This window comes from Rhinatrema bivittatum, chromosome 5 (assembly GCF_901001135.1).
Source record: "Rhinatrema bivittatum chromosome 5, aRhiBiv1.1, whole genome shotgun sequence".
Lineage (NCBI taxonomy): Eukaryota > Metazoa > Chordata > Amphibia > Gymnophiona > Rhinatrematidae > Rhinatrema > Rhinatrema bivittatum.
In genome coordinates this window covers 68,424,633-68,450,537 of record NC_042619.1, presented here as the reverse complement: position 1 = coordinate 68,450,537, position 25,905 = coordinate 68,424,633, and the positions used below count along the sequence as shown (strand labels likewise).

The 25,905-nt window shown below is 40.2% G+C and overlaps 1 protein-coding gene across 1 annotated transcript in view; it reads left to right on the top strand.

Annotated features, from left to right (window-relative positions):
- Positions 1-25,905, top strand: part of PDGFD (platelet derived growth factor D) — a 511,595-nt gene that overhangs the window by 264,978 nt on the left and 220,712 nt on the right. Inside the window, exon 2 of the mRNA XM_029602427.1 lies at positions 20,333-20,537. Within this exon, the coding sequence (XP_029458287.1) occupies positions 20,333-20,537 (205 nt within the window). The remainder of the gene's footprint in view (positions 1-20,332; positions 20,538-25,905) is intronic.

The window sequence follows — 25,905 nt, the reverse complement described above, 5'->3', positions numbered from 1 at the left end:
ATAGTGCTGACCCTTGTGGAACTCCTGTTTCAAGGGGGATAGCATCAGAAGAGTTGTTGTTGTAGGAGACTTTGAAAAACCTGTTTTTAAGGAAAGAGGTGAACCAGCTTAGGGTTTTGCCAGTGAGCCCAATAGTTTCTAGGCTAGAAATAAGCCTTTTGTGGTCAACTGTTTCAAAGGCTGCTGAAAGGTCGAGGAGGATCAGTAGATGACCTAGTTTGTTATCTAAGCCTCTTAGAATGGTATCAGAAAGGTTGAGTAGGAGGGTTTCTGTGTTGAGGTTTTCCTAAATCCGTGTTGGGTGGGATATAGAATGTTGTGGTTGTCAAGATGTTCGTTGAGTTGTTTCAGGACTGCCTTCTCCGTCAATTTAGCAAAAAGGGGTAGGTTTGAAACTGGGCGGTAATTGTTTATTAACTCCTTCAAAAAAGTGAAGCAGATTTGTGAGGCAAGACTTGCCTTGGGTAAAGCCATGCTGACTTTGTTCCATTAAACCATGTCTTTCTATATGTTCTGTGATTTTGATGTTTAGAATACTTTCCACTATTTTTCCTGGCACTGAAGTCAGGCTAACCGGTCTGTAGTTTCCCAGATCGCCCCTGGAGCCCTTTTTAAATATGGGGGTTACATTAGCTATCCTCCAGTCTTCAGGTACAATGGATGATTTTAATGACAGGTTACAAATTTTTACTAATAGGTCTGAAATTTCTTTGTATAAATAAAATAGAAATAAAGATAGGGCTACATCAAAAGAGCAGAAACTTGAAAACTAAGAAACCACGAGGTACAGAGAGGTACGGAAAAAAGGGATACAATGGAAGTAAGAGACTAAGAAGATAGTTCAAACTGTAAGTGTAGGGAGAATCAGTAGAAAACAGACCATTTGATTTCTTTATTAAGACCAGTAGGATGGAGTGAGCCTAATTCAAAAATCCAATGCTGTTCGCAGCTTGTCAGGCTATTTGAAAAGTCACCCTCATGTGAGGGGGAGCGAAGGATCTCAATAACTAAAAGCCTCAAGTCAGAGATCAGGTGTTGTGCAGAAGTCCAGTGGGCAAAAAGGGGTGCTTTACTCTTAGAGACGTATGCAGGAACAGTGTTCAATGATTCATGTTTTGATTTTTCTGATAGTTTTACCAATATAAATCTTAGGGCAAGGACACGTGATAATGTACACAACCTCACTGGAATTGCAGTTTGAGGTGTGTTGAAGGAGGAATATTGTTTGGCTGTGTGGGGATGACAAAAAAACAGTAAGAGATTCTGAGAGGGGACAAACTGAGCAGGAATCACACGAGGTGTGACCTGCAGGTATGGTAACAGAAGAGGTCTCACTGCCAAGGTCTGAATGGATGAGCATGTCTCAGAGGTTCTTACCTCTCCGAAAAGCAAACCTCAGAGGTTCATGAAAAATGGGGTGGGGCGCTAGCACAGGCCAGTGGCATTTAATACTTGTTCAAAGTTCCTCAATACAACTGGAGTATGGGAGTACACATGTGAGCCTATCCTGGGATCTGGAGGAGTTTGTAAAAATAATAAATCTCTGTTGACATACAAAGCGCATTTGTACGCTCTCTTTACGATGCATGCTGGATGACTCCTATCCAAAAACCATTGCTTCATAAACTGTGCCCATCTGATGTAATCAGACCGTGAGCTGCACAGTCTTTGAAGCCTTAAAAATTGGCTGGTGGGGACGTTATCTCTAAGCATACGAGGGTGATTACTGTCATAGCGTAACAAAATGTTATAATCAGTGGGTTTCCGGAAAATGGAAGTGGAAAGGGAACCGTTATGTACTGTAACAACTAAGTCCAGAAAGGATATCTTGAATAAGTCAATGGCATATGAAAAATGGAGATCAGGGTCACGAGTACTCAGCCAGTTAAAAAACATAAAAAAATGAATATCTGTACCAGTCCATACAAGGAGAATATCGTCAATAAACTGAAGCCAAATTGGAATGAAAATATTATTGTAGATCCAGTTGGCTTCAAATTGAGCAACATAAAGGCAAGCAATATCAGGGACCACTGTGGTCCCCATTGCTGTGCCTTTTATTTCTTTATAGAAAGTAGCCTGAAAACTAAAAATGTTTTCAGTGAGTGCTAATGTGATCAATTGAAGCAGGAATGATGTAGGAATGCAGTGATCGGGTGGTCTTTTATTAAGAAAAGTCTCAATCAAAGAGAAGACACGGTCTTCAGGAATATTAGTATAAAGTGACTCTACGTCTAAAGTCACCAAATAGAAACCACAGGGCAGAAGCTGTAGATTCTGTGTAATAGTGATAAACTGGCCAATACTCCAAATAAGGTCTCATCAGAGACTTTTATACAGCAGGATTATCATCTCCTTTCTCCTGCTGGCTCTTCATCTCTGCATCCAAGCATGCTTCTCACTTTTGCTGTTACTTTATCTACTTTTTTGGCCACCTTGAGATCATCAGATATGATCATCCCCAGATTCTGCTCCTGTTTTGTATGAAAAAGAATTTCATCCCCAATACTGTGGTACTTCCTTGAGTTTTTGTAACCCAAATAAAAGAGCATGCATTTTTTAGCATTAAATGTTAGCTGCCAGACTGTAGACTAGGGGGTGGCCAACTGTGGTCCTCAAGAGCCACAAACAGGTCTGGTTTTCAGGATATCCACAATGAATATGCATGAGATAGATTTGTATACAATGGTGGCTGTGCATGCAAATCTATCTCATGCATATTCATTATGGATATCCTGAAAAGCTGGACTGTTTGTGGCTATCAAGATTCAGAGTTGGCTACCCCTGCTCTAGACCATTCTTCAAGCTTCGCTAGATCCCGTATCATATTTTCCAATCCTTAGAGGATATCTACCCTGTTGCAGATTTTGGTGTCATCCATCAAAAATGCAAACCTTTCCCGATATCCCTTCCAAAATATCACTGACAGGACTGTTGAACAAAACGGACCAATCCCTGCAGCACACCAATGGTAATTTTCCTTTTCTCACAGTGAACTCCATTTACCTCTACCCTGGTACCATTTATTGCCTCTGTGAACCAGTTTCTAACCCAATCAGTCACTATAGGACCAATCAATACAGAACTCAAGTAGATCTGAGATTTGAAGAATTAAAACAAAAGTAGTTCATTTATGTTCAGTGATTTATTTCATTAAGTTGTGCTAACTGGAAGTCCTGGTTCCAACAAGAATGACTTTGCATTGTATTTTGTGGTCTTAATCAGTAAATTAATGGTTTCCAAAAATACTGCCACATAATTAAAATTAACGTATGCTGCTGTTTTTTGACTACTGTCCTCTGCATTTATAACAGTGTCCCCTCCTTACCTGCAAGAAAACATTGGTTTCTAAGTCAAAACTGTGTGAACATTTTTTTGCTAGACTAAATTATAAACCTTTAGAAATCCATATTCAGACACAGTCTGGATAGCAAAGTTAGGCAGATAAACTTATCCAATTAACTTTGGAGATATATCCAATAGTGCAGCTGCACTACTAAATAAAGCTAGCTATCAAAGGCCTGGATTTATCAAAATGCACTAAATATCGCATGCGATAGGAAAAGGGGCATGTTTTATGGTAATAGCGCACTTTGCGATAAGCTGCCTATCTTAGCACTTTGCATAGGTATTAGTGCAAACTGTGCTAACTTTTTTGCACTTTGTGATAGATGCCAGAATTGTTGTATTTCCTACATACAACCACTGGAGGGACAATTGTTAACCTCCTGGAGAGCCAGCCTAGCTTATCAGGGCCCTTCTACAACCACTAGGGGAGGGGGGAGAGAGAGAGAGAAAGAGAGAGAGAGCAAGCCTAGCTGTAATGCCCATATACTAGGTAAGTATTTATACCTCTGTATGAGGCCTACCTAGTCACTCAACGTGAGGTTTAGGTATTAGTATAGGGGTTAGGGGCCACTTTGACATTCAAAGTGAGACGTACGAGCAGAACAATGCTCTCTTGTGAAAATTTGATGACCTTCGGAGTGAGGAAACTCACACAAAGATGAGATTTGTGCAGTGTTCTCTCAACCTAGCTTGATGGACTCTCTACCTGGGTAACATCAAGCTAGGTTGAGAGAACATTGCACAAATCTCATGTCTCTCTCTCTCTTCCCCCCCGCAGTGGTTGTAGAAGGGGCCCTGATAGCTAGGCTGGCTCTTCAGGAGCTTAAAACTAATAAAATCGGCATTTGTGAAAACATCGCAAAGCGCGATAAAGCCCTATCACACGGCTTTACGCAAATGAAAAAGGTGTAGTTAAAATACACATTAAAGCCGTGCGATATGGCTTCGCAAATCATGAAGCCAGCCCACTTGGCCACAAAACTCCTCCCCTTTTTCTAATTTGCACCGTACTATGCATTATGGCGTTTTCGCATGCGTTAAAGGCATTTTTTGCATGCGAAAACGCCATATAGCAGTTTGATAAATGACCCCCAAAGTTAGCTGGTTAACTATAGCTATATCTATAACTTGTCTGGCTAACTCAACTCCTCCTAGTTACGGCCCAAGAAACACTCTTAACTTATCCAGCTAGAATTTAGCTGGATATGTGCCCAAATATTTATTTAGCCAGCTAACTTCTGAATTAGCCAGCTAAATGCTTTTGAATATGGACCTTATTGTTATAATTAGTGAGGTTTGGGTGGACCCTTGGATACTGTGGCAGCTGACTACACCCACGGGGGGAAGTCCCGTGAGAGGCCACAGGTCAGGCTCAGCTTAGGACATACAAACACAGAGATTGAGCTTTTATTAGACAATGTGGTGAAGCCACCAGAGGTGGCAGTGGTGAGCAGCAGAAGTAGCCCGGCTGGGCTAGTATCCCTCAGGTGCTGGAACAGCGACTCCTCCAGTAGCAGTGCTGTAGTGGAAGGAACTGAGAATGAGTACAGTGGAAAATGCACAAAGCCCTACTATGGAGAATCCCAGGATAGAGAGAGCAGGCCCTCGAGGAGCGAGTACCTGATCCCTGAGAGCTGAGAGGCTTGAAGGTAATGTACTCACACAGCGGTTCCACGTAGGAGATGGCACTAGGGCTGGAACGGAGGCAGGCCCTCGAGGAGCAAGTACCTGATTCCAGGGAACAGCTCTGAGGTGAAGATGGTAGTACTCACTGGTGTTGAAGATAGCGAATCCTTCCAGGCAGAAGAGAAGTTAGGAGCAGTCAGGGAACATGGGCCCTCGAAGAGCGAGTACTGGTTTCCTGATAGCGACCTGAAAAGCAAGTGAGGCCCGCGAGGAGCGGGTACCCCGTTAGCATTAAGAGTCCAATGGAAGATTGGAGAGGCAGAGTAGCTGGATACGGAGAGCGAATCCCATCCGTAAGATTCCCCTTGCTATCTCAATGGCTAGCAAACTTTGTAGGCTTTAAATATCCGGGCAGTATGACGACATGACAGAGGGATGCCCCTGAGGTTCACGCCAAGTAGGAAATAAGAGTGAGTGCCGCGCGACGTGCGCACTCTAAGGTACCAGCAGAGCATGGCGGGAGGCAGCACCCAAGCCAGTCCGGGGACGCTGGAGAGGACGGCAGGCAGACGTTGCGGCAGCCAGGTGTCCATCCACAGCGAGAGGAGGTTCAAAGAAAGAAAGGTAGGCGGAGTGAAGCTGTCGGGAAGGGACGGTTGCAACACTTATGATGATCCTGATATCAGACATTTTAAATATCAAAATGTTCCATGTGAAAGGCTAAATTAATAATTTTGGTAATGGAATTCTTTATTCATATAAATAAAGAAGATGAAATCTGGAGCTAAGTGATTGGTTTTAGCTGCCTGCATGGAAGTTTAATATTGTTTGGAAATAGGAGTAAGGGGAAAGGGGTTTGAAAATGATTTATCATTGCATTTCAAAAAAGATAGCTGTAACTAAATCAAAATTATGGTTACTTTAGCAGTTATGTACATTGTTTTGCATTGAATTGTAGAGATGTGTATCGTGTGATCGTCTTAACGATCGATTTCGGCTGGGGAGGGAGGGAATCAGATCGTCGCGGTTTTGTTTTTTAAAATATCGTGTAAATCGTAAATCGGGGGAGGGCGGGAAAACCGGCACACTAAAACATCCCTAAAACCCACCCCGACCCTTTAAAATAAATCCCCCACCCTCCTGAACCCCCCCCCAAATGTCTTAAATTACCTGGGGTCCAGTGGGGGGGGTCCCGTTGTGATCTTCCACTCTCGGGCCACGAGTGCGTTGATAGAAAATGACGCCGGCACTACCTTTGCCCTGTCATATGACAGGGCAAAGGTAGCGCCGGTGCCATTTTGGTTCCTGTCCCCGACGTCACGAGCGTAGAAGATCGCTCCCGGACCCCCGCTGGACCCCCAGGGACATTTGGCCAGCTTGAGGGGGCCTCCTGACCCCCACAAGACTTGCCAAAAGTCCAGCGGGGGTCCGGGAATGACCTCCTGCACTCGAATCGTGTTGCCGTAATGAAAAATGGCGCCGGCCATATGGCCGGCGCCATTTTGCCGTACGGCAATATGGCCATATGGCTGGCGCCATATGGCCATATTGGCGCTGGCAATATGGTCATATGGCCGGCGCCATTTTTCATTACGGCCACAGAAATAGGAGGTACAAATCAGGTGCACCATATGTGTGCACATATTGTAAAGTATCTAATATTCAAAAGAATCTACAGTGGTGGTTTTTCCTGGAAAATTAGTTGCCAAAGACATGTGTTCAAAACTCTACACACACCTTACAACTAGGCAGGCTACTCAAAATTGTCTCCATAGAGAACGATGTAATAATCTGAGTGTTAAAAAACTGTGCGCTGTTTTCTAATGCACATTTTTAATTCTCAGATTAATTATTTTTTTAACTCTTGATGCAACAAGCTAATGATATGCTAATGTATCGGGAGTTAAAAGCATGTAAAAACTATAAATTGTGTGTTCAGCACAGGCCAAACATATTTTAATGCAAGGAGGGAGAACTGTCTCTGCAAGTGGCAGTAGCCACAGCTACCACATAGTTTGATAAATACCAACTTATCCAGCTATATGGCAGCGGGAAACAACTACCAGATAGCCAGATAAATGGGTACTTATCCATCTATCTGGTGTTTGTCCCTGCTACGTAGCCAGATAAAATACTTATCCGGCTATGTAGTGGTGACTGCGCCAGATTAAGTACAGACGTATCTGGCAGCTGCTTCCCACTGGCAGATAGATGGATAAGTTGATACTTATCCAGCTAGATAGCGGCAGTAACTGCCGCCACTTACCCATCTGGACATTTTTTCCCCTTTTTAATTATGTTTTCTATAGCACTGGAAATTTAACTCCAGCCTTGACCCCAGACATTAAAATTTCCAGCGCTAAAGATAGTGCATTAACTCGATGTAGTCTCTCTGCATTGGGAAGTAATACTTAATGCCCTCATTTGAATGGGATTTCCATTCGAGGGCACTAAGTATTACTCTGTTTGAGGTACGCATATTTTCTGCATGCAAAACTCCTTTCTGCAATGGGAGTTAAGTTTTACCCACAGAAAAGGCGCACACAAAAGCAGGCTAAAAGGTGCGTTCCACCTAATGTACCTTGTTGTATCAACCCCATAATGTTTCTGTTGTCTCTATGGACTAACCAGTGATGAAGGAGGGAAGCTGATTTGTTAAGGAGTGATATTCTCCAAGTACTCAAGATTCTATAGCTGACAGCTAGGATATGTCCATGCAGTCTGGCAAGAAATAACTGGTAAGGTTCCTTGAAAACCCTGCAATCCTAGACTCAACCCCAGCTAAAATCTCATATAACTAAGACTTAACATGTTTTCTAAAACCCAAATAGACATATCTCAAAGATATTTGGGCAAAAAACTTCATTAAGCAGGGCCTGCACAAGAAAAGGTCCTGTTTAAAATATTCACATTTCAAATCTTTTATAAAGGTTGTTAACAACAACTCCACTTGAGAAGATCATAGTGATCTGGATGTGTTATGAGGGGGGTCAAACAATCACATAGACATAGGGGACCTTCATTTTACTGAGATCTTTTCAGAGGTCAAATCTTAAATTTAACTTCAGATTCAATTGGGAGCTAGTGCAAACTGCTTAGTACTGGTACAGTATGGCAGATATAATACATCTAATGATCATTAAATGGTAAAAGGTAGAATATCAAATGTCTACACATAAATAAATACATACATACATACATACATGCATACATACATAAATCTTACAAATATTTAGCAGCAGAGAAAAAGCAGAATTTTGTTACAAATTCTGACTTTGCAACTTCTTATTTGCCAGACCTAGAGAGCATTATAGAAATCAAAATGGGATGTTATTAATGCATGAAGAATAGTAGCCATATAATTCTGTGAAAAATGTGGACAGAGATCAGATAGTATGGATAATAAAAAGAATTCTTAAATAGTAATGAAGCTTTGGGACCAAAGATAGTTCAGAGTCTAAAACAGTGATAGGCAATCCTGGTCTTCAAATGCCACAAAGAGGCTTGGTTTTCAGGATATACATAACGAATATGCATGAGATATATTTGCATGCACTGCCTCCATGCAAATATATCTCATGCAGATTTATGGTGAATATCCTGAAAATCAGACCTAACTGTGGAATAGAGATGCCTACACCTAGTCTAGAATGATCCCCAATATTCAAGCTTGCTCTTCCATCTCCAATAACATATGCATGAGATATATTTGCATGCACTGCCTCCATGCAAATATATCTCATGCAGATTTATGGTGAATATTCTGAAAATCAGACCTAACTGCGGAATAGAGATGCCTACCCCTAGTCTAGAATGATCCCCAATATTCAAGCTTGCTCTTCCATCTCCAATAACATATGCATGAGATATATTTGCATGCACTGCCTCCATGCAAATATATCTCATGCAGATTTATGGTGAATATCCTGAAAATCAGACCTAACTGCGGAATAGAGATGCCTAAACCCTAGTGTAGAATGATCCCCAATATTCAAGCTTGCTCTTCCATCTCCAATAACATATTATTCAACATCAATAACAGCTGGGTTTCTTTACCCATAAAATATCTGTTTTAGTTGTATTCATCTTAAGTTTATTAACACTAAGCCATCATGATATTTGATGTATAAACTCATTTAGTTTTATCAGAGAATCCCTGCCTAGATTCATCTATGGCAGAGTAAATTTGCCATCATCATCATACATCACATCATTTGCAGATCATCAGCATACATCAAATAACGAAATTGCCCTTCTAAGCAATGACTATAGTAGACAATAATACAGACTCATGTGGGACACCACATTTCAGTTTCCAAGGGGCAGAAAATGTGTTCCCGAATAGTATTCTTTAAGACCTGTCTGCAAATCAGAGCATAATCTAACCAGTTAAAAGTTCCCACCCCCGGTTTGAATGAAATCCATCTGCACAGAATTGCTGAGTACACAGATACAGCAAGACCCACAAAGGGGCTGGGTCAGGGAATGTCTGGACAGGGGTTTTCAGATTTAGCTGTTTAGAATGATAATCAGAACAAAGTGTCAACATTTGACTGCCTTTGTGTAGGGGGTGCAAATGAATGTCAACTCTACTGCACACGTTTTGTGTGGTTGCATTTAATGTGATAATCAGCTGTATCTTTATTAGGGATGTGCTGTAATATAACATGAAATGGGAAATGTAAATAATATTTCCTGTTTTGTTATTTTGTAAGTGAAAGGAAAGGAATGAGATTTCATTTTTCAGTTGTTTTGTTTACAAACATCCCCTCTCTTCCATTTATTGAATGCACTGGAAAAGTCCCCAAACCAACTTGCCCATATCCCCTTGATCCCCTTTAGTGCCCCTAAGCATTTTGTCCCACTTAACGTGGGTAAATGTTTTTTGAATATTGATACAATAATATGTTACATTTACATGTGGAACTCCTTTGAAAATTCATTTGCATGTGTCCAGATTTAACAATATAAATGGTAACAACAAACCATAATGACACAAGGAAGATCTGTATTCCTTATATAATCATTTTCTGAGAGAAAAAAACCCTCAAATTCAGGAAATAAGGATCTCTCCTTCTTCTTCCTCTTAAGAACTTTAAGAAATAAAGAAATGCAATACTGGCTCAGACAAATGGCAAACCCAGCATCCTGTCTCCAAATGTAGCCAATGTGGGTCACATGGAAGTACTCAGAAGATTTTAATGAGGTGATTCCTTCCCTGTTGCTCACTATTCTAAATGTATCTGTCCCCCAGAAACCGTAATCAACCTTTTTTGTAAATCTAGGTATACTATTATCCAGCTATATTATTTACCTTGACCACATCATCCAGCAGCAAATTCCGCAGCTTAAATTGTGCATTAACTGAAGAAAACATTTCTTAAATTTGTTTTAAGTCTTTTACCAGTTAGCTTCATGGCATTTCCTCTAATCCTAGTATTAGTTGAAATGGTAAGCAGCCGCTTCCTATTAACTTGATCCATATCATTCATAATTTTTTTAAAATCTCTATCATATCTACTCAGTCATTTTCCAAGCTGAAGAATCCTAGCCTCTTCTTTGGCAATCCATTGCAAATAAGGATGATTGTCCTCGATAATTGCCCTGTTCATGGGATTAAAGATAACTAATTAAGCTGATCTGGGATCAAAGAACCCTGTTGCAACTTGGACATGTGATTATAAGAGGGGTGGTTAGCCCGTGGTTGTTGATTCGGTCTGTGGCATTCTATTTATGCCACTTCTGCTCATCCACCTCCTGTTGCAATATTAGGGTAATGAAGTACTAAGATCTTTATAGAAGATTCGTCCTCCAATCTGGGCATTTGTCTCCCATGAATTAGTATTGATGTTGCACTTCTTCCTGTTGGCTTGAGGACAGTCCTGAAGTTATTTTTTATGCCCATTTCTGAAATAAACTGGAAGCATAAATCTTGCTTTGGAAGTCTAGAGTCAGACATCTGGACAATGTATTCGGTCTAGCAAAGTTTATGGCAGATGATGATCATCTCATTGTACATGGCATATGCTTGAGATGTGTGGCATAATGCTGTTGTTGATGTGTTTGTCTTTTGACTTTATTTGGAGGATCTTTCACAGGCAGCATTGATTGTACTTCTGCAGCATCTTGAGAAATCCTCTGAATTTATTTATTTAAGAATTTTTTATATACCGATATCCGTTTGCACATCGTATCGGTTTACATATAACTTGGAACTTTTAGGCATAGCCTTTACATGGAACAGTAACAATAACTATATGAGACAAGGAAAGGTAAATATAACTATATGCTGTTAAAAGAAGAGCGTCCCCTGTGTCTAATTACAGAATAAATACCAGCTTCAGACGGTAATAAAGAAAGGGGTTTATTAATACAGGTAATTATATAGAGGAAGGCGGATAATTCCTCTAGGAGCAGAAAAATACAGAAAGAATTTAGTACAAGCAAAGGTGTACAAGGTCTGTTTAAAATCTGCTCAGAGATCTTAACATGTGCATCAGCTTATAAAGGGTCTGGGGTCTGCTATTATCAGTCATCTGCATAATCCACACCCTTTACCTTTAATAGCCAATCGATATATATTTTAACATGTGTACTTTAGCTTGCTCTCACTATAGGCCACAGGCCTCTTCTTATCAGTTAGAATAACAAACTTAGTTCCATCCTTCCAGGAATGATGTCATCTGTGCTGGATAATTCTCTGGCAAGTTCAGTAATCAGTGCTTCATAGTGCTATAACTACATATGTGCAGGATATATGCAGTGCACTATTCTACATATCCCCCTGTGAAGGGTGATTGGCTAAGAACCCTTCATACCTATCTGAGTCACATATCGCCATGTCTTAGGCTGCCCAGCCTAGTTAAGGCTACTCCTTACTGGCGAGAGGCATTACCCGTCTTCGTACCGATATGCTCATTTTTCACAGATAGTCATTACAGGTGGTGGGGAATGATGCAGTGTCAGCATGAGAATCCAGAAGCATCAGGTTCAAGGTTTCAGCTTGATTAAGCATGATCCGAGTGCTAGTCTATGTTACCAGCATTGCAGAAACTTGATCACGGCATCTTCGTAGGCAGATACAGAGACATGGTAAGCAGAGACAAACAACTAGCCCAAGTAAGGCAATTGTACACATGGAGCCAATTAGAATTTGGAATCCTGAACCTAAACTAGAAAACCATGAGCCAAGGGATCCAAATGGATCACTGACATCAAGTCCTTTCCAGGTTTGCACCGGTACATGTGCTATAGACATCATGTTCCGAGTGATTTCCTCAATCACTTCACCCTTGTCGTCTATTTGAAGACAACAGTTACTGAGGTTAAATTTACCAGATAATCCTCTTTCTACAGCTAGTATATAATCTAATGCTAGATGATTCTGATAAATAACATTCCAAAAACCCTTTTGCTGAGTGGCTAATATTCTCAGTGCTTTAGCAGTTTCATTAGTAATTATTTCAACAACAGCTTGCAATCTTATAATACGATTCAACATATAAATTGGAGTTCCATAACCCCAAGAGCCTTTCTAATAGGTTACAATATTGAGCCAATAAGAATTTACCATTTGAGCTTGCATGGTATAGTTGAGAAAAGATTGAGATAAACAAGAAGAATTGCCTATAGCTATAGTGTGTAATACTGTGTAAGGGCTATGAATGCACTTTGTTGCAACGATGGAGTGGGCCAATATCCACTGCGCTTTACATGAGATGGGATCGGTGCTTTTACACATGGGGGTCACAAATATAACAATCAATAGGGATAACCTAGCAGAGCAGTTGGACATCCTTCTTAAAAGGTACAGAGAAAACATGAAGAGGTAATCCATTAAAATGGACAAGGAGGAGAAGGAAAAACAACAAAAACATAAGGCATGTTCTGGTCATAGGTAGGAGTAGGTACAGTTGCATATCCTTGTGAGAGGAAGCCTCAGTTAGAATGGGTAAATTTCTACAAGGAGATCAATCTCAGAATAAGCACAAAGGCCATAAAACTACCAGGAAATATTTGTGAGAGGGTATAAACAAACTCCAGGTAAAATCTGAAAGGAAGTGTTACAGGAAGAAATGTTCAAAAAGGTTACAGAGAAATCAGAGTATAAAGGGAATAGGATATTGGAATATAAAAAGCCAGCAAAGTAATTACTATAGGTACAGGCTGCAGAAGAAAGAATAAGTCAAAGAGATGCAGAGGTACCACCAGTAAGACGAGTGGGAAAATGCTAGAAATAGCTTACAGCAAATAGGACAGCATGAATGTAACGTACTCTGAGGTAGCAGAAATATATATGCACATAAGAAAAGGGGAGATCCAGAGAAAAACCTGATAGTTAAAGGATAAGAGCGTGTATGGCCAAGCCAAATCATTACCACATCTATAGGTCAAATCCCAGAATGCGGGTAGGGAATATACTTAAAAATGAGGGAAACCGACCTTTCGGTAGAGAGTCAAAGGGCAAATGTCATAACTAGATCTTGAGGAGTGTCTCATTTATGGACTTGTATCCATTGTTGGGCAGGGACTTCAGTAGGGTCAAAACAGGTAATGGTTGTATGCACATACACTGTATTGTGTGGAATTATGAGAACGGTATGTAACTGTCCCTTCACAATCATAAGGGAATTTGTATAGCAGAGTAGAAGTTTTAGTCGTACCATCTATAGTTACTGTGATGCAAGCATTACAATTCGGGTCAGTGGTGCATACAGGGAGTATGCCATTCCAAAAGTATAATGCACAAAGAAGGATAAACATGTTAATGCAAAAAGTGAATACCAAACTGGAAATACAAAAGCAAACTGATAGTAACAAATAAAAGAAGGCAAAGAAAAAAGGGCTGTTGAAACATTAGGCAAGTGCAGTCATGTGACAAAGCATCTGTAGGCCCAATAGTGGATAAAACATTGTCCAGGGATAAGGGATTCAAGAAAACATTTGACCATACTGGGGCATATCTCGTTCTAAGAGAGCAATCAGTGGGATATAGTATGTGGGTAATGTAATCAAGGCAGCTTTCATAGACACGGATAATGGGTGAAGAAAAGCATATTACATAATCATATACGGATATAAGAGGTTGGAGTTAGACAGGGAAGATACTACAAAATTTAGAAAAACCAGCATTAATTCTGTCCAAATAATGGCAATTTGCAAATAGGACCAAACAGCATCTGAGCAAGACAAAAACAATGAATACGATGTATGATGGCAGTCTTTGAAAACAGTTCACAGTCCAAGTCAGGATAATCTTTGAATTCAATGATGCAGATGGGGGAAAACAGGTCATTCAGCTTAGTGCGCGTCAGGGACAGGAAACAGAGCCGTGCAGTTCGACAGTAGGTAAGTTACTTGATCAGAAGCTACCATAAGAGCAAAACAAATTCAGATTAATTAGGGAGAAGAGTTCACCACAGACATCACATCACAAAAAACATTAAACTTTGACACACAACGGCACTCATTCATCAGGACACAGAAGACAAACAAGAAACACATGGTTTACTGCTGATGAGCTCAAACCCCTAATCAAAAATAAAGGTAGGCCAAAAAAAAGCATGAAAAAGTACTGAGAAAATGTCTAGATCGATCTAGAATAAAAACAAAAGAAAAAGCAAAAAACAATCAGTTGAAAAATGAAAAACAATGAAAAACTGAGAAAAAGAAGAAAATGTAATCTTCAAATGGTCCAACGACTATTGACCTGGGGAAACATAAAATCTGAGAACAGATAAAGGTTAGAGGAATTACAACTCATTTGAAACTAAATATCCTGATATGAATTCAGCAAACTACAGTCATAAAGCTACTGTTGGTTCTTTAATATAGCTGCGCCACTAGGAGGCGCTGTGCTCATTAATATTCAGCTTTCACTCTTTTTTTTTTTTTCCTGAAAGTCAGACCTATGACAAAAACATTGTTACCGGGATAACTCTTGCGCTGCTGGGGAAAACCTTCACCTCTGTGAAATGAGGAAACATCATTAATTAGAACATGTAACTGATACATAAAGGCAATTTCCCAATTCGCAAGAAAAGACTTAGGGCTGTACTGTAAGTATGCCAGCGCAATGACCAAAGCACTGTATACCGTGAAAGAGACAGAATCCTGACTGCTAAAGAATTCAAGTTGTACTCAATGTCCCAAGAACAATGAATTATCTTAGTAACATTCAATTCCTTGCTAATCCATGGTTAAACTAAACACACGTACAGCCTTTATCACCTTCCTGTGAGAAACCCTATCTCCGTCACCGCACAGCGAGACAAGCGGTGAGCTTGAAACATGAAGGCAGATCCCTGCAAACTGCAGCAGATAATGCCCTCAAAGCCAACTGATCACGGACTCCTGTAGGAAAGAGTACTATACAAACATTGGTCAGGAATAAATAGAGAAAGGAAAAAACTAAAAGTGCAGGGGAGGGTACGCTTTCCAGTAAACTAAACTGATCAAAGTATGAAAAGGGAGTCTCTTGTTATTGTGTGTATGTGTATGTTGGTGTGGCCATAGGCAAATGAAAGGAAAGAATTTAATGAAACCTAAAAACAGTAAAAGTCCAGGATGTATAGAGCAAGGAGGATGAAAGGAAAAGATGCAAACTGCGGCACCCTGTAAATTGTCCCACCAGAGAGGGAGACTAGGGATGGCCTCAGCACTAGCCAAAGCCCTGCGGGGGCGGAACTTAGAAAATATAGCTGTTGCAAATAAAATGTAAGAACTATATAATACCTAAAACCAAGAAATAACCTGCGTGTAGTATCCTGAAAATATGTCCTAGCAGATGATGCCATAAAAGTCAGCCGTGCAGGCAGAGCTGGGAGCAATGGAAAGGATAGCTCAGGACAGAGGACAATAATAAACAGAAAAAGAGAGAGAGAGAGAGCTCACAAGGTTCAAGAGTTATTTATTGGTGTATTTGTATGTTCAAGTAAAGACAGAGCACGGGCCAGAGCAATGCAGACAGAAAAGAATAAGCAGTGAACACAGGAATAAAGGGAATGGCAGAGGGAGGGGTGTCATGACGTCAGCCGCCAGAGGACTCAGCATGAGCCAGGACAGACAGGCACGGAGAGGCACTAAGATAAGGAGCAAGGAGTCAGTTAGCAAAACTTCACTTCCCACCAAGCACCACGGAAGGGGACAAGGGAGTGGGAGGAGACACAAGAAAATGACTCAATTACCCAACATGCACGGAGAAAAGACAAGGGAGGGGCGAGTTGGGAGGGGCGAGGAGGGAAAGCGAGGTGGCAGATAGAAGGATGAACACCAGACAAAGAAACCGGTCGCCACTTGGCACAGGAATGCAAAGGAATGCAAGGGGGGGGGGGGGAAGGCGTCTCCCGCCTCAAGAAACAAAGAAAGTGCAAGCAGAAGCAAGGAAATGCAAGGGAGAAAGTAGAAAAACATACAGCATTTAAACAGAGCAAATTAAACAGTCAGAGAGAGAGGGAAGAAAGTGAAGGCAAAGGAGAAAAGAATGCAGAAGGTTTACAACTACAATAAACGGAACAGCAGAGAGAAAAAAAAAGGGAGGGGGAGAGGAGGAGCAGAAAATCTGCACGAGAACACCAAACTGAAGTGAAAGTCTGAAAGGTTGAAATAATACAGAACAAAACCTGCTAAATTAGCTCGTTGGTATACACACACATAGCTGGGAAAAAAAAAAAAAGTACTCGAAAGCAGATTCCACAGACAGTAAGGAATGTCATTCAAAAGAAGCACGAACTACAAGTTAAACTAGGTCTGGCAGACTAACAAACTATAGTAAAAAATAAAAGAGAAGACATAGATAACTGAAACATTAATCAAATCAATCACTTTTTCTTAAAAAAAATTAAAATTAAATCCCATACGTACCCAATCATGAACTGAAGGACTTCTCCCTATGGATCAACGTCTTGAATCCAAAGGTGAGAAGAGTTTAATGGTGACCTCCGTGGCAGCCACCGGACTCACTTCACGATCTTGCCAGTACTAAAGTACGCTAATGACCCCAGGTCACCCTAAGTGGAACTGGTTAAGTAGTCAAAAGCTTTAAGCAGGTCCGCAAACTGCTGTAGCCGGTAAGTCACAGGAAAGGGGCGCAAATCCTTTCCTATGAATCCCAGCGGTGGCTCCAGATGTTAAAAGAAGAGCGTCCCCTGTGTCTAATTACAGAATAAATACCAGCTTCAGACGGTAATAAAGAAAGGGGTTTATTAATACAGGTAATTATATAGAGGAAGGCGGATAATTCCTCTAGGAGCAGAAAAATACAGAAAGAATTTAGTACAAGCAAAGGTGTACAAGGTCTGTTTAAAATCTGCTCAGAGATCTTAACATGTGCATCAGCTTATAAAGGGTCTGGGGTCTGCTATTATCAGTCATCTGCATAATCCACACCCTTTACCTTTAATAGCCAATCGATATATATTTTAACATGTGTACTTTAGCTTGCTCTCACTATAGGCCACAGGCCTCTTCTTATCAGTTAGAATAACAAACTTAGTTCCATCCTTCCAGGAATGATGTCATCTGTGCTGGATAATTCTCTGGCAAGTTCAGTAATCAGTGCTTCATAGTGCTATAACTACATATGTGCAGGATATATGCAGTGCACTATTCTACAATGCTAAATACAAGGAACTATATGATACAGAGTATGATGCTAAAAACAAGAACTATATGATACAAAGTACAGAGACTCTTGGTAAGGCAAAGCAAAGTTACAGGATCATTGGCAAAGTGATAAAAAGATTAAGATCTGCGATAACATATTGCTTACATAAAGTTCCGGAGGGAATGGATCCAGTGGGAACTAACAGAAAGTAATACAAACATAATTCTGTGAATAAGTTGCACGAGTATCAGGGGTTCATCAAAGGGTGGGAAACGTTATACGGTAAAAATGTAGTGGTCAATAATACAAAGTTAATCAGGGATAGTACATGATTTGAAGAGTTAAACATCAGGGGAGGAGAGACAGAGACTATTAAAAGTATTAATTGATTCGATTACACAAATTTTAAGTATTCTTCGTAGAGTGGGAAGAGTTTGAAGGGTAGGCCTGAAGGAACAGCCATGTTTTTAGTTTTTTTTTAAATTTAGGTATGGATGTCTCTGTGCGTAAATCTGGAGGGAGAGAGTTCCAAAGGGTAGGGCCAGCTAGGGAAAAAACTGTTCATTGTGGAGATAAGTTTGGTGGATTTGATTGAGGGAGTGCGGAGTGTTCCTTGGAGGGCAGGATGAGTGGGTCTTGTGGAGGTGCGAGGAAGGAGAGGAGGGTTGATCCAGTGGAGGTTTTCATTTATAATGCTTTTATGGATGAGGGAAAGTGCTTTGAAAAGGATTCGTGATTGTATTGGTAGCCAATGCAGTTCGATAAGGAAGGTGAATGTCGTCCACTTCTCTGTTCTGTATAGTATAGTGATGGCAAACTCCAGTCCTTGAGTGCCACAAACAGACCAGGTTTTCAGGATATCCACAATGAATATATATGAGATAGATTTGCATACAATGGAGGCAGTGCATGCAAATCTTTCTCATATTTATTGTAGATAGCCTGAAAATCTGGCCTGTTTGTGGCACTTGTGGAATGGAGTTTGCCATCACTGATATATAGTAGGATGGAGTTCATGAATGCTAGATAAACCATGAGCTTGGTTTCAAATCTAATGTGATCGTTCATCACTCACCTGTTTCCTTGGATGACTTAAGCTTGCACTTGCACCTGTATTGGATAAATATACTCAAGGAGAAAATAGTTCTTTGCACCTAAAATGCAAAACTATCTGGGGTAGATTTTAAAAGAAGTGTGCGCTGCCCACATGTGCACATGCTACCCGGCACGCGCACATGTACGCCCGATTTTATAACATGCACACGCATGTTATAAAATCAGGGGTCTGCGTGCGCAATTATGCACCTTGTGCGTGCCGAGCTGCACTGCCTTCCTCCATTCCCTCCCAGGCTGCTCCGAAATCCCTTCCCACCCCTTCCTCTAACCTTTCCCCCCCTAGCCCTACTCTAACCCCACAAAAATTATTATCTTACCTTTTGCTCCTGCCTCTGGGCAGCCTGCTGGCACGCGATCCTCTGACAGTGGCAATGGCCGCTCTGTCGGAGGCCTCTCACCCCGCCCCCGCCCCACTCCCAGACCACCCCCACCCCGCCCCTGGACTGCCCCTTTAGTAAAGCCCCGGGACTTACACGTGTCCCGGGGCTTTACACGCATTGCCGGGCCTTTTTAAAATAGGCCCGGCACACGTAACCCTTTTAAAATCCGGCCCTCTGTGAGAATTTTGAAAAGTTTGAACATGGAGTCAATTTGTGCCTTTTGTTACAGTTAACAAGCATATATAAGAAACAACAGAGGGGAATGGATGAGAAAACAGATATTGTACCCTCACCATTGTAAACAGATTCAAAAGTATATAAATTGTTTTGAAAATCTTGTTAATTAGTGAGTACTGTCTCATCTTGTAAGTCAAGCTGTCATACTGCTAGAATAATTGAATTACAAGAAGGCGGTTGAAGAGTCAGTAAAATCTGTTCTTGTGGCAAGAATCTGCAGATATGAGTGTTAAAAAGCTCTCTGAAAAATAGTTGACTATAATAAAGTTTGCATCTTTATTTTTCCATCTTCCTGTGAGCTATTTTGAAATAATACTCCTAAAGTCCATATAAGGAAAATTAAAAAAATAAACAATTTTTGGACAACACGGATTCTGTTTTATATTGTAAATATTTCTGTAAAAACAAATGTTTCCCAAACATTGAACGTTTAGAATACTTTTTGTTTTTACATTTTCAGCATAGACAATGTTTAACACAAATATTAAAACAATGGATTTAATAATCTAAAAGTGATGCTATCATCCTAAGTTATGGTTGTTCTATAATGAATGCTTTACTACAGTACATAGTTTCATAGCAGAGAAAAAACGAATAAGTGCAGTAATTTTCCAACAATCGTATTAATACAATAAATTTAAAATATTATTTGAGCTAACATTTTATATTTGCATTTCTTTTTTTGTCTTATCTTTTTCTCTCTGCTTATTTAACTGCTTGATAATTTTACCTCTACATCGGTATCAAATTATTAATAAAGGGTATGAAACCATATGTATAATGTAAACATTGCAGAATGCGCTATCTAAAAGTTTAATTGGAGCAAAATCAATAGAAAAAAATCATTATGTTGATGTCAAGAACATTTGTATTCTCTGTTGGGAAAATGTAATGAACTGATGAAACTTGCTATTGAATAACGTAATTTGAAAGTGAATAATTCTGCTTGTATTATAATCTTTTTTTTCTTCTTCCAACAATGGCAACAATACTAATTTCTATAAGTTGTGATTACTAACAGAGAGCAATCACCTCACAGACTTGTACCGGAAAGAAGAGAGCATACATGTTGTGGGTAATGGCTATGTGCACAGTCCTCGCTTTCCAAATAGTTACCCCAGGAACCTCTTGCTCACATGGAGGCTACATTCTGCAGACAATACAAGGATACAGTTGGCATTTGACACCCAGTTTGGACTGGAGGAACCAGAAAATGATGTTTGCAGGTACATGGTAGTTCTTAAAACTTTGATTTAAGGTTAAATGAATTAACCAAATTTATATCTGCTTTATGTTTTTATGCTTCGGCATTGTCTTTCTGTAGTAGAATAAACTAGGAGAGATGACATATTTAATACATAACATTAGTAGTTTCAACCCCATCGATATTAATTTAACAAATAAGGGCCTGATTTATTAAGACTTTTCTCCCATTCTGTAACTATGGGAAAAACAGTTTAGTGAAACAAATCCTAAATCTACTCGATAGGTTTTCAAATTTACAAGGTTATAAGAAATTGCCATACTGGGTCAGACCAAGGGTCCATCAAGCCCAGCATCCTGTTTCCAACAGTGGCCAATCCAGGCTACAAGTACCCCAAAAATTAAGTAGATCCCACGGTACTGATGCCAGTAATTACAGTGGCTGTCCCCTGACTCAAATTGATTAATAGCAATTAATGGACTTTTCCAAGAACTTATCCAAACCTTTTTTAAACCCAGCTACACTAACTGCACTAACCACATCCTTTGGCTACAAATTGTGCTATGTCATCCACAGCATTAGTGACATGAGTCAAACATGTTAAGTGGTCAGTAAGTGGTTGCTATTTAGACTTTGTGCCCAATGTTCAAATGATCTATGGACCTACATATAAGAGTTAGGTGCCTAGATCTAGCTATTAAAAAGATCTGGGGTGGGGACGAGAGAGAGAGAGAGAGAGATTTCGGGGGACAGTTTTACAAACACAGTCAGAGGTACGAACAGCAAAATTGACATCACTGAAGATTTTCTGTCATTTGGAGCAATGAAAGGTAAAAAAGGAGTTGATTAGTACAATGTACTCTCTACCTAGCTTGATTGATATGAAATGATAAATGACCCACTAACAGGCCGATTCAGTAAAATTCACGGGAGAGTGGGCGAATCAGTATTTAAATTAGGGCCAGCGGTAAAAAGAGGCGCTAGGGACACTAGCGCTTCCCTAGCGCCTCTTTTTTGACAGGAGCAGCGGCTGTCAGTGAATTTGACAGCCGATGCTCAATTTTGCCGGCGTCGGTTCTCAAACCCGCTGACAGCCATGGGTTTGGAAACCGGATGCTGGCAGAATTGAGCGTCCGGTTTTCAAGCTGCGGGCCGATTTTAAATTTTTATTTTTTTTATTTTTAATTATTTTTTACTTTGGGACCTTTGACTTAATATCGCCATGATATTAAGTCAGAGGGGGTACAGAAAAGCAGTTTTTACTGCTTTTCTGTACACTTTCCCGGTGCCGGCAGAAATTAATGCCTACCTTTGGGTAGGCGCTAATTTCTAAAAGTAAAATGTGTGGCTTGGCTGCACATTTTACTTAGTGAATCGTGTGGGAATAACTAATATGGCCATCAACATGCATTTGCATGTTGCAGGCGCTATTAGTTTTGGAGGGGTTGGACGCGCATTTTAGACGTGCTATTACCCCTTACTGAATAAGGGGTAAAGCTAGCGCATCAAAAACGCGCGTCCAAACACGGGTTAACAGTGCGCTCCGCCGGAGCGCACTGTACTGTATCGGCCTGTAAGTGAGATGCTTAGCGCTGATATGTAGCACTAGCCACTTAACTTAGGAACATAAATTTAGGTGACTGGATAGAAAGCCTAACTTTAGGTGCCTCCATTTTAGGGTTTTAAAGTTATAGTTATGTATCTTTATTCAGCCCTAAGTTTAGAAAATATTTTTTCACAGAAAAGGTGGTAGATGTCTGGAATACCTTCCCAAAGTAGGTGGTGGAAACAAAAATGGTAATGTAATTTTAAAAAACTTGGGACAAACATAGAGGATCCCTAGTAGCAAGACAGTGGGGTAACCTTCATGGAGCAGCAGTTAAAGTTGAAAAAGCAGTGACATGACTGCATTGCATTTTTTAGAATGCATGAGGTAACCTGCATTGAACGGCAGTTATAGCCTGAAACCTCAGTGGTATGATTCTGTCAAATCTACAAGAAAGCATAGAGGTAACCTGCAAGAAACAATGGTTACAACCCTAAAAGGCACTGCTGGGCAGATTGGATGGGCCATATTGGTCTTGATCTGCTGTCATTCACTGTGTCATTATGTAGATGTAGGTGGATGTAATCATCTGAATCTTGGCACCTAACTTAGAGCCTGATTCATTAAAGCATTTCTTTCATTCTGTGTCTATGGCAAAATGCCTTGATGAATCAGATCCTATTAGGTACCTAAATGTGTGCCCTCTGTGCTCTTTAAATATTGGGATTTTTGTTACTTGGAAAAGCATCAGATTGATAACTTAATGAATATGCGATACAGCATTTGCTTGACTTTTTAGCTAACACATTGTTATAGCATTCCCAAAACATTTTAAAACATGTTTGCAACAGAATATACAGAGTCCCCAAATGTCCATAATTTGCATCGTTAGAGTGCATAACAGTAACAATGAGTTCATGGTGCTTTTCCTGTAGGTAATATCAAAATATTGTTTATGGTATGATTCAAAGTTGAATTGAGTAGGAGTATGTTGTACTATTGAAATATCATTACTTGCTCTGAAAATAACCCATTATTGGAATTACTGTACTTTATTACAACTATGCAACTTCATCTTCTAATCTAAAAGTGCACAAAACTAACTCAATGAGAGTAAGGTTGCAAAGCTATCTTGGTAGACCTTCCTGGATAAATGTATTTGGGGATCTTCAGCAGGGCGTTTATCCCACTGAATAACTTTAGCTGGATAACTTAGTCATCAGAAGCTTTCTTGAATATTGGCCTCTTGGGTGAACACATTAAAAGTTTTTCTCTTTTCTCATCATTGTTTTTCCCATTGAAAATACTTCTATATTTTCATCGATAAAACTTCAGCAGTTCTTGCCCCAAAAGAAAATCAGAACAAACCATTGATACATCTATATCATAATGATGATGATATTGTACTGGTTATGTTTATGTTTATGTTTATCTCACCATTTCTTTTCTACCCATCTAAATAGCTTGTACTAAGTAGATTACATTCATGAAACATAAAATACAATCTTACTGTGAACTCAACAGTCAAGCAAAATGCAATAAAATTACACAAATGGAATCAATTAAATCCATTGTCTGGCACAAAGTTCTAAATAAAAAGGAAAGCCTTAACCTTTTTTCCGAATGACAAATATTCTATTTCCTCTAGGATTTCAGCTGAGATGACAATCCAGAGCATTGGGCCAGCTATAGAAAACACCGAATCATGTGTCTTCACTAGGCATATCATGGTTTTTTTTACTTTGTTTCCATTTGTCTTATTCTAAATTATGGTGGCAACTTTAAAAGGGGTGTGCAGGCCAGATATGTGGCAAGTGTCTATCCTGCGCAGACTTACACATGCATCTTATAAAATACGTGTATGTGTGCTCCTAATTTTAAGCGTGTACGTGCACAGCAGTGTAAGTCAGCTCTGGGACACACAGGGGAGGGAATTTTATAACAGATGCACATCCAGGCTATGACCAGTTTCACCAGTTCATCCACCAGTTTGCCCAGTCTACAACTAGGTCCTCCAGACCCCCTGGTTCTTTAGCCTGCGCTCCCCCCAGTTAACCCAGACTCTTAAATCAGTTCATTTGTGGCTAGAAATAGTTTTATTCTGACTTACATCTCATCTATAGCAGAAGTAACTTTGTGCTGAATTAGATCTGGGTGTGCGCCCAGGTGCATAGGTACATGCACGTATGTCTCTTGGCCCTGCCCTGGAACACCCATGCACCACCCACATTCCCTCCTTTTTTTCTTGATGCAATATATTGGCACATTGGTACTTGTGTGTGCATGTGGACGGTTTATAAAATCAGGTGGACTCACGCATCTCCTGATTTTGGCATTCATATCTCTTTTGAAATTCACTTTCATATGTGTAACCTTGGTTTGAAGTTAGCTGCCCTTTGGTGTAAGTACAATTTTATGCACAAAAAAAAGTTATGTGTGCATAGTAAATACAATGAATGAAATGACTGCACATATCTATCTTGGTATATGTCTTGTTATCTGAGAATAAAAAAGGTTTTCCTCCATGTATATTCAGCTTTTCTCGTCTTTCACATGGCTTGTGTAATTTCCAGTGAATTATGTGGCACCTTGAGTGGTCTGTAGCTGGTCGAAGAATAGATTCAATCTAGCCTCTGTCTGATCTCCAATATTCTTTTTGGACATGAGCGCTGCCTTTGACACCATCAGCCATGGGCTTCTTCTTGCCTGACTTGAGGAAACTGGGCTGATTTAGCTTGGCATGGTTTCACTCCTATTTAAACAACTTAAGTTTTTCAACTTGAGTGGAAAGAACAAGTGTCTGATCAAAAGATACTACTTTTCAGTGTTCCCCGGGGGTTCATCATTTCCCACTTCTTTTTAACACATTTATTTCCCCTCTCGCTACCTAAATTCAAGGCTGTATATTTTATCTATCTTTCTATGCAGATGATATCCAAAGTACCACTGCCTCTTTTGTGGAAGTCATTCTCATTTTCAGCCTTTTAGAACTGTCTGGGTCATGTGGCAAATCAGAAACAGTTTGAATATATCATTGCAACAATTGTCTTGGTTTATCTCCAGCTATACTCAAAACCACTATCCCTACTAAGGATGATGTCACAACGCTTAGTGCCCAAATTGACTCCAAACTCATTATGACTCCATATATTTCCTCCATTGTTAAATAATTCATTTTGTCCTAATGTTATATTCATCAATGGTTCCCTTTACCTCAAATTCAGGATTTAAAAATATTGGTTCATATATTTGTAATCTCTAGATTGGATTACTATAGAAGAGGATGGGATGGGTTCTATGTTTCCATGTCCCAGCAGCCAGAATTCTGGGCTGTTGGCTATTCAGATGATGGGATTTCTAGGTAGGTAACTGTTTCCTTGCCAGTGACCAACAACATGTATGGTAGTATTTTGGCATGGAATATAGGAAAGAAGGTGCAGGTTGGGAAATCCAGAATTGAAGGAAGGGAGCTGGATCTCGGGATAAGCAAGCCCCAGCCATACATAGCAGAAGCCTTTGGTCCCATCTGAAACAGGGGCCTCAGGCTCAAAACCCCTAGCAGTGATCCAGCTTGAACATGGATGGCGAGTGGGCAAGGCGAGCCCCAGTCTTTCTTCTCAGACAAAGACATGTTTACCTGCTCCCCCAGATCAGGTTAGCAGCCTCTAGTTTCATTGTAGGTACCTGCTTGGAGGCCTTATTAGGTTGGTTGGCACTTAAGTTCTCCCCTGGGAATTTGCAGCAAGTCCCTTCACAGCTGTTATAGACATGATGCCCCCCATGACTTAACTCTGTAGACATGACTTATTTGGGGGTGCCCTGAGATCAGGACCTTGGGGTACTA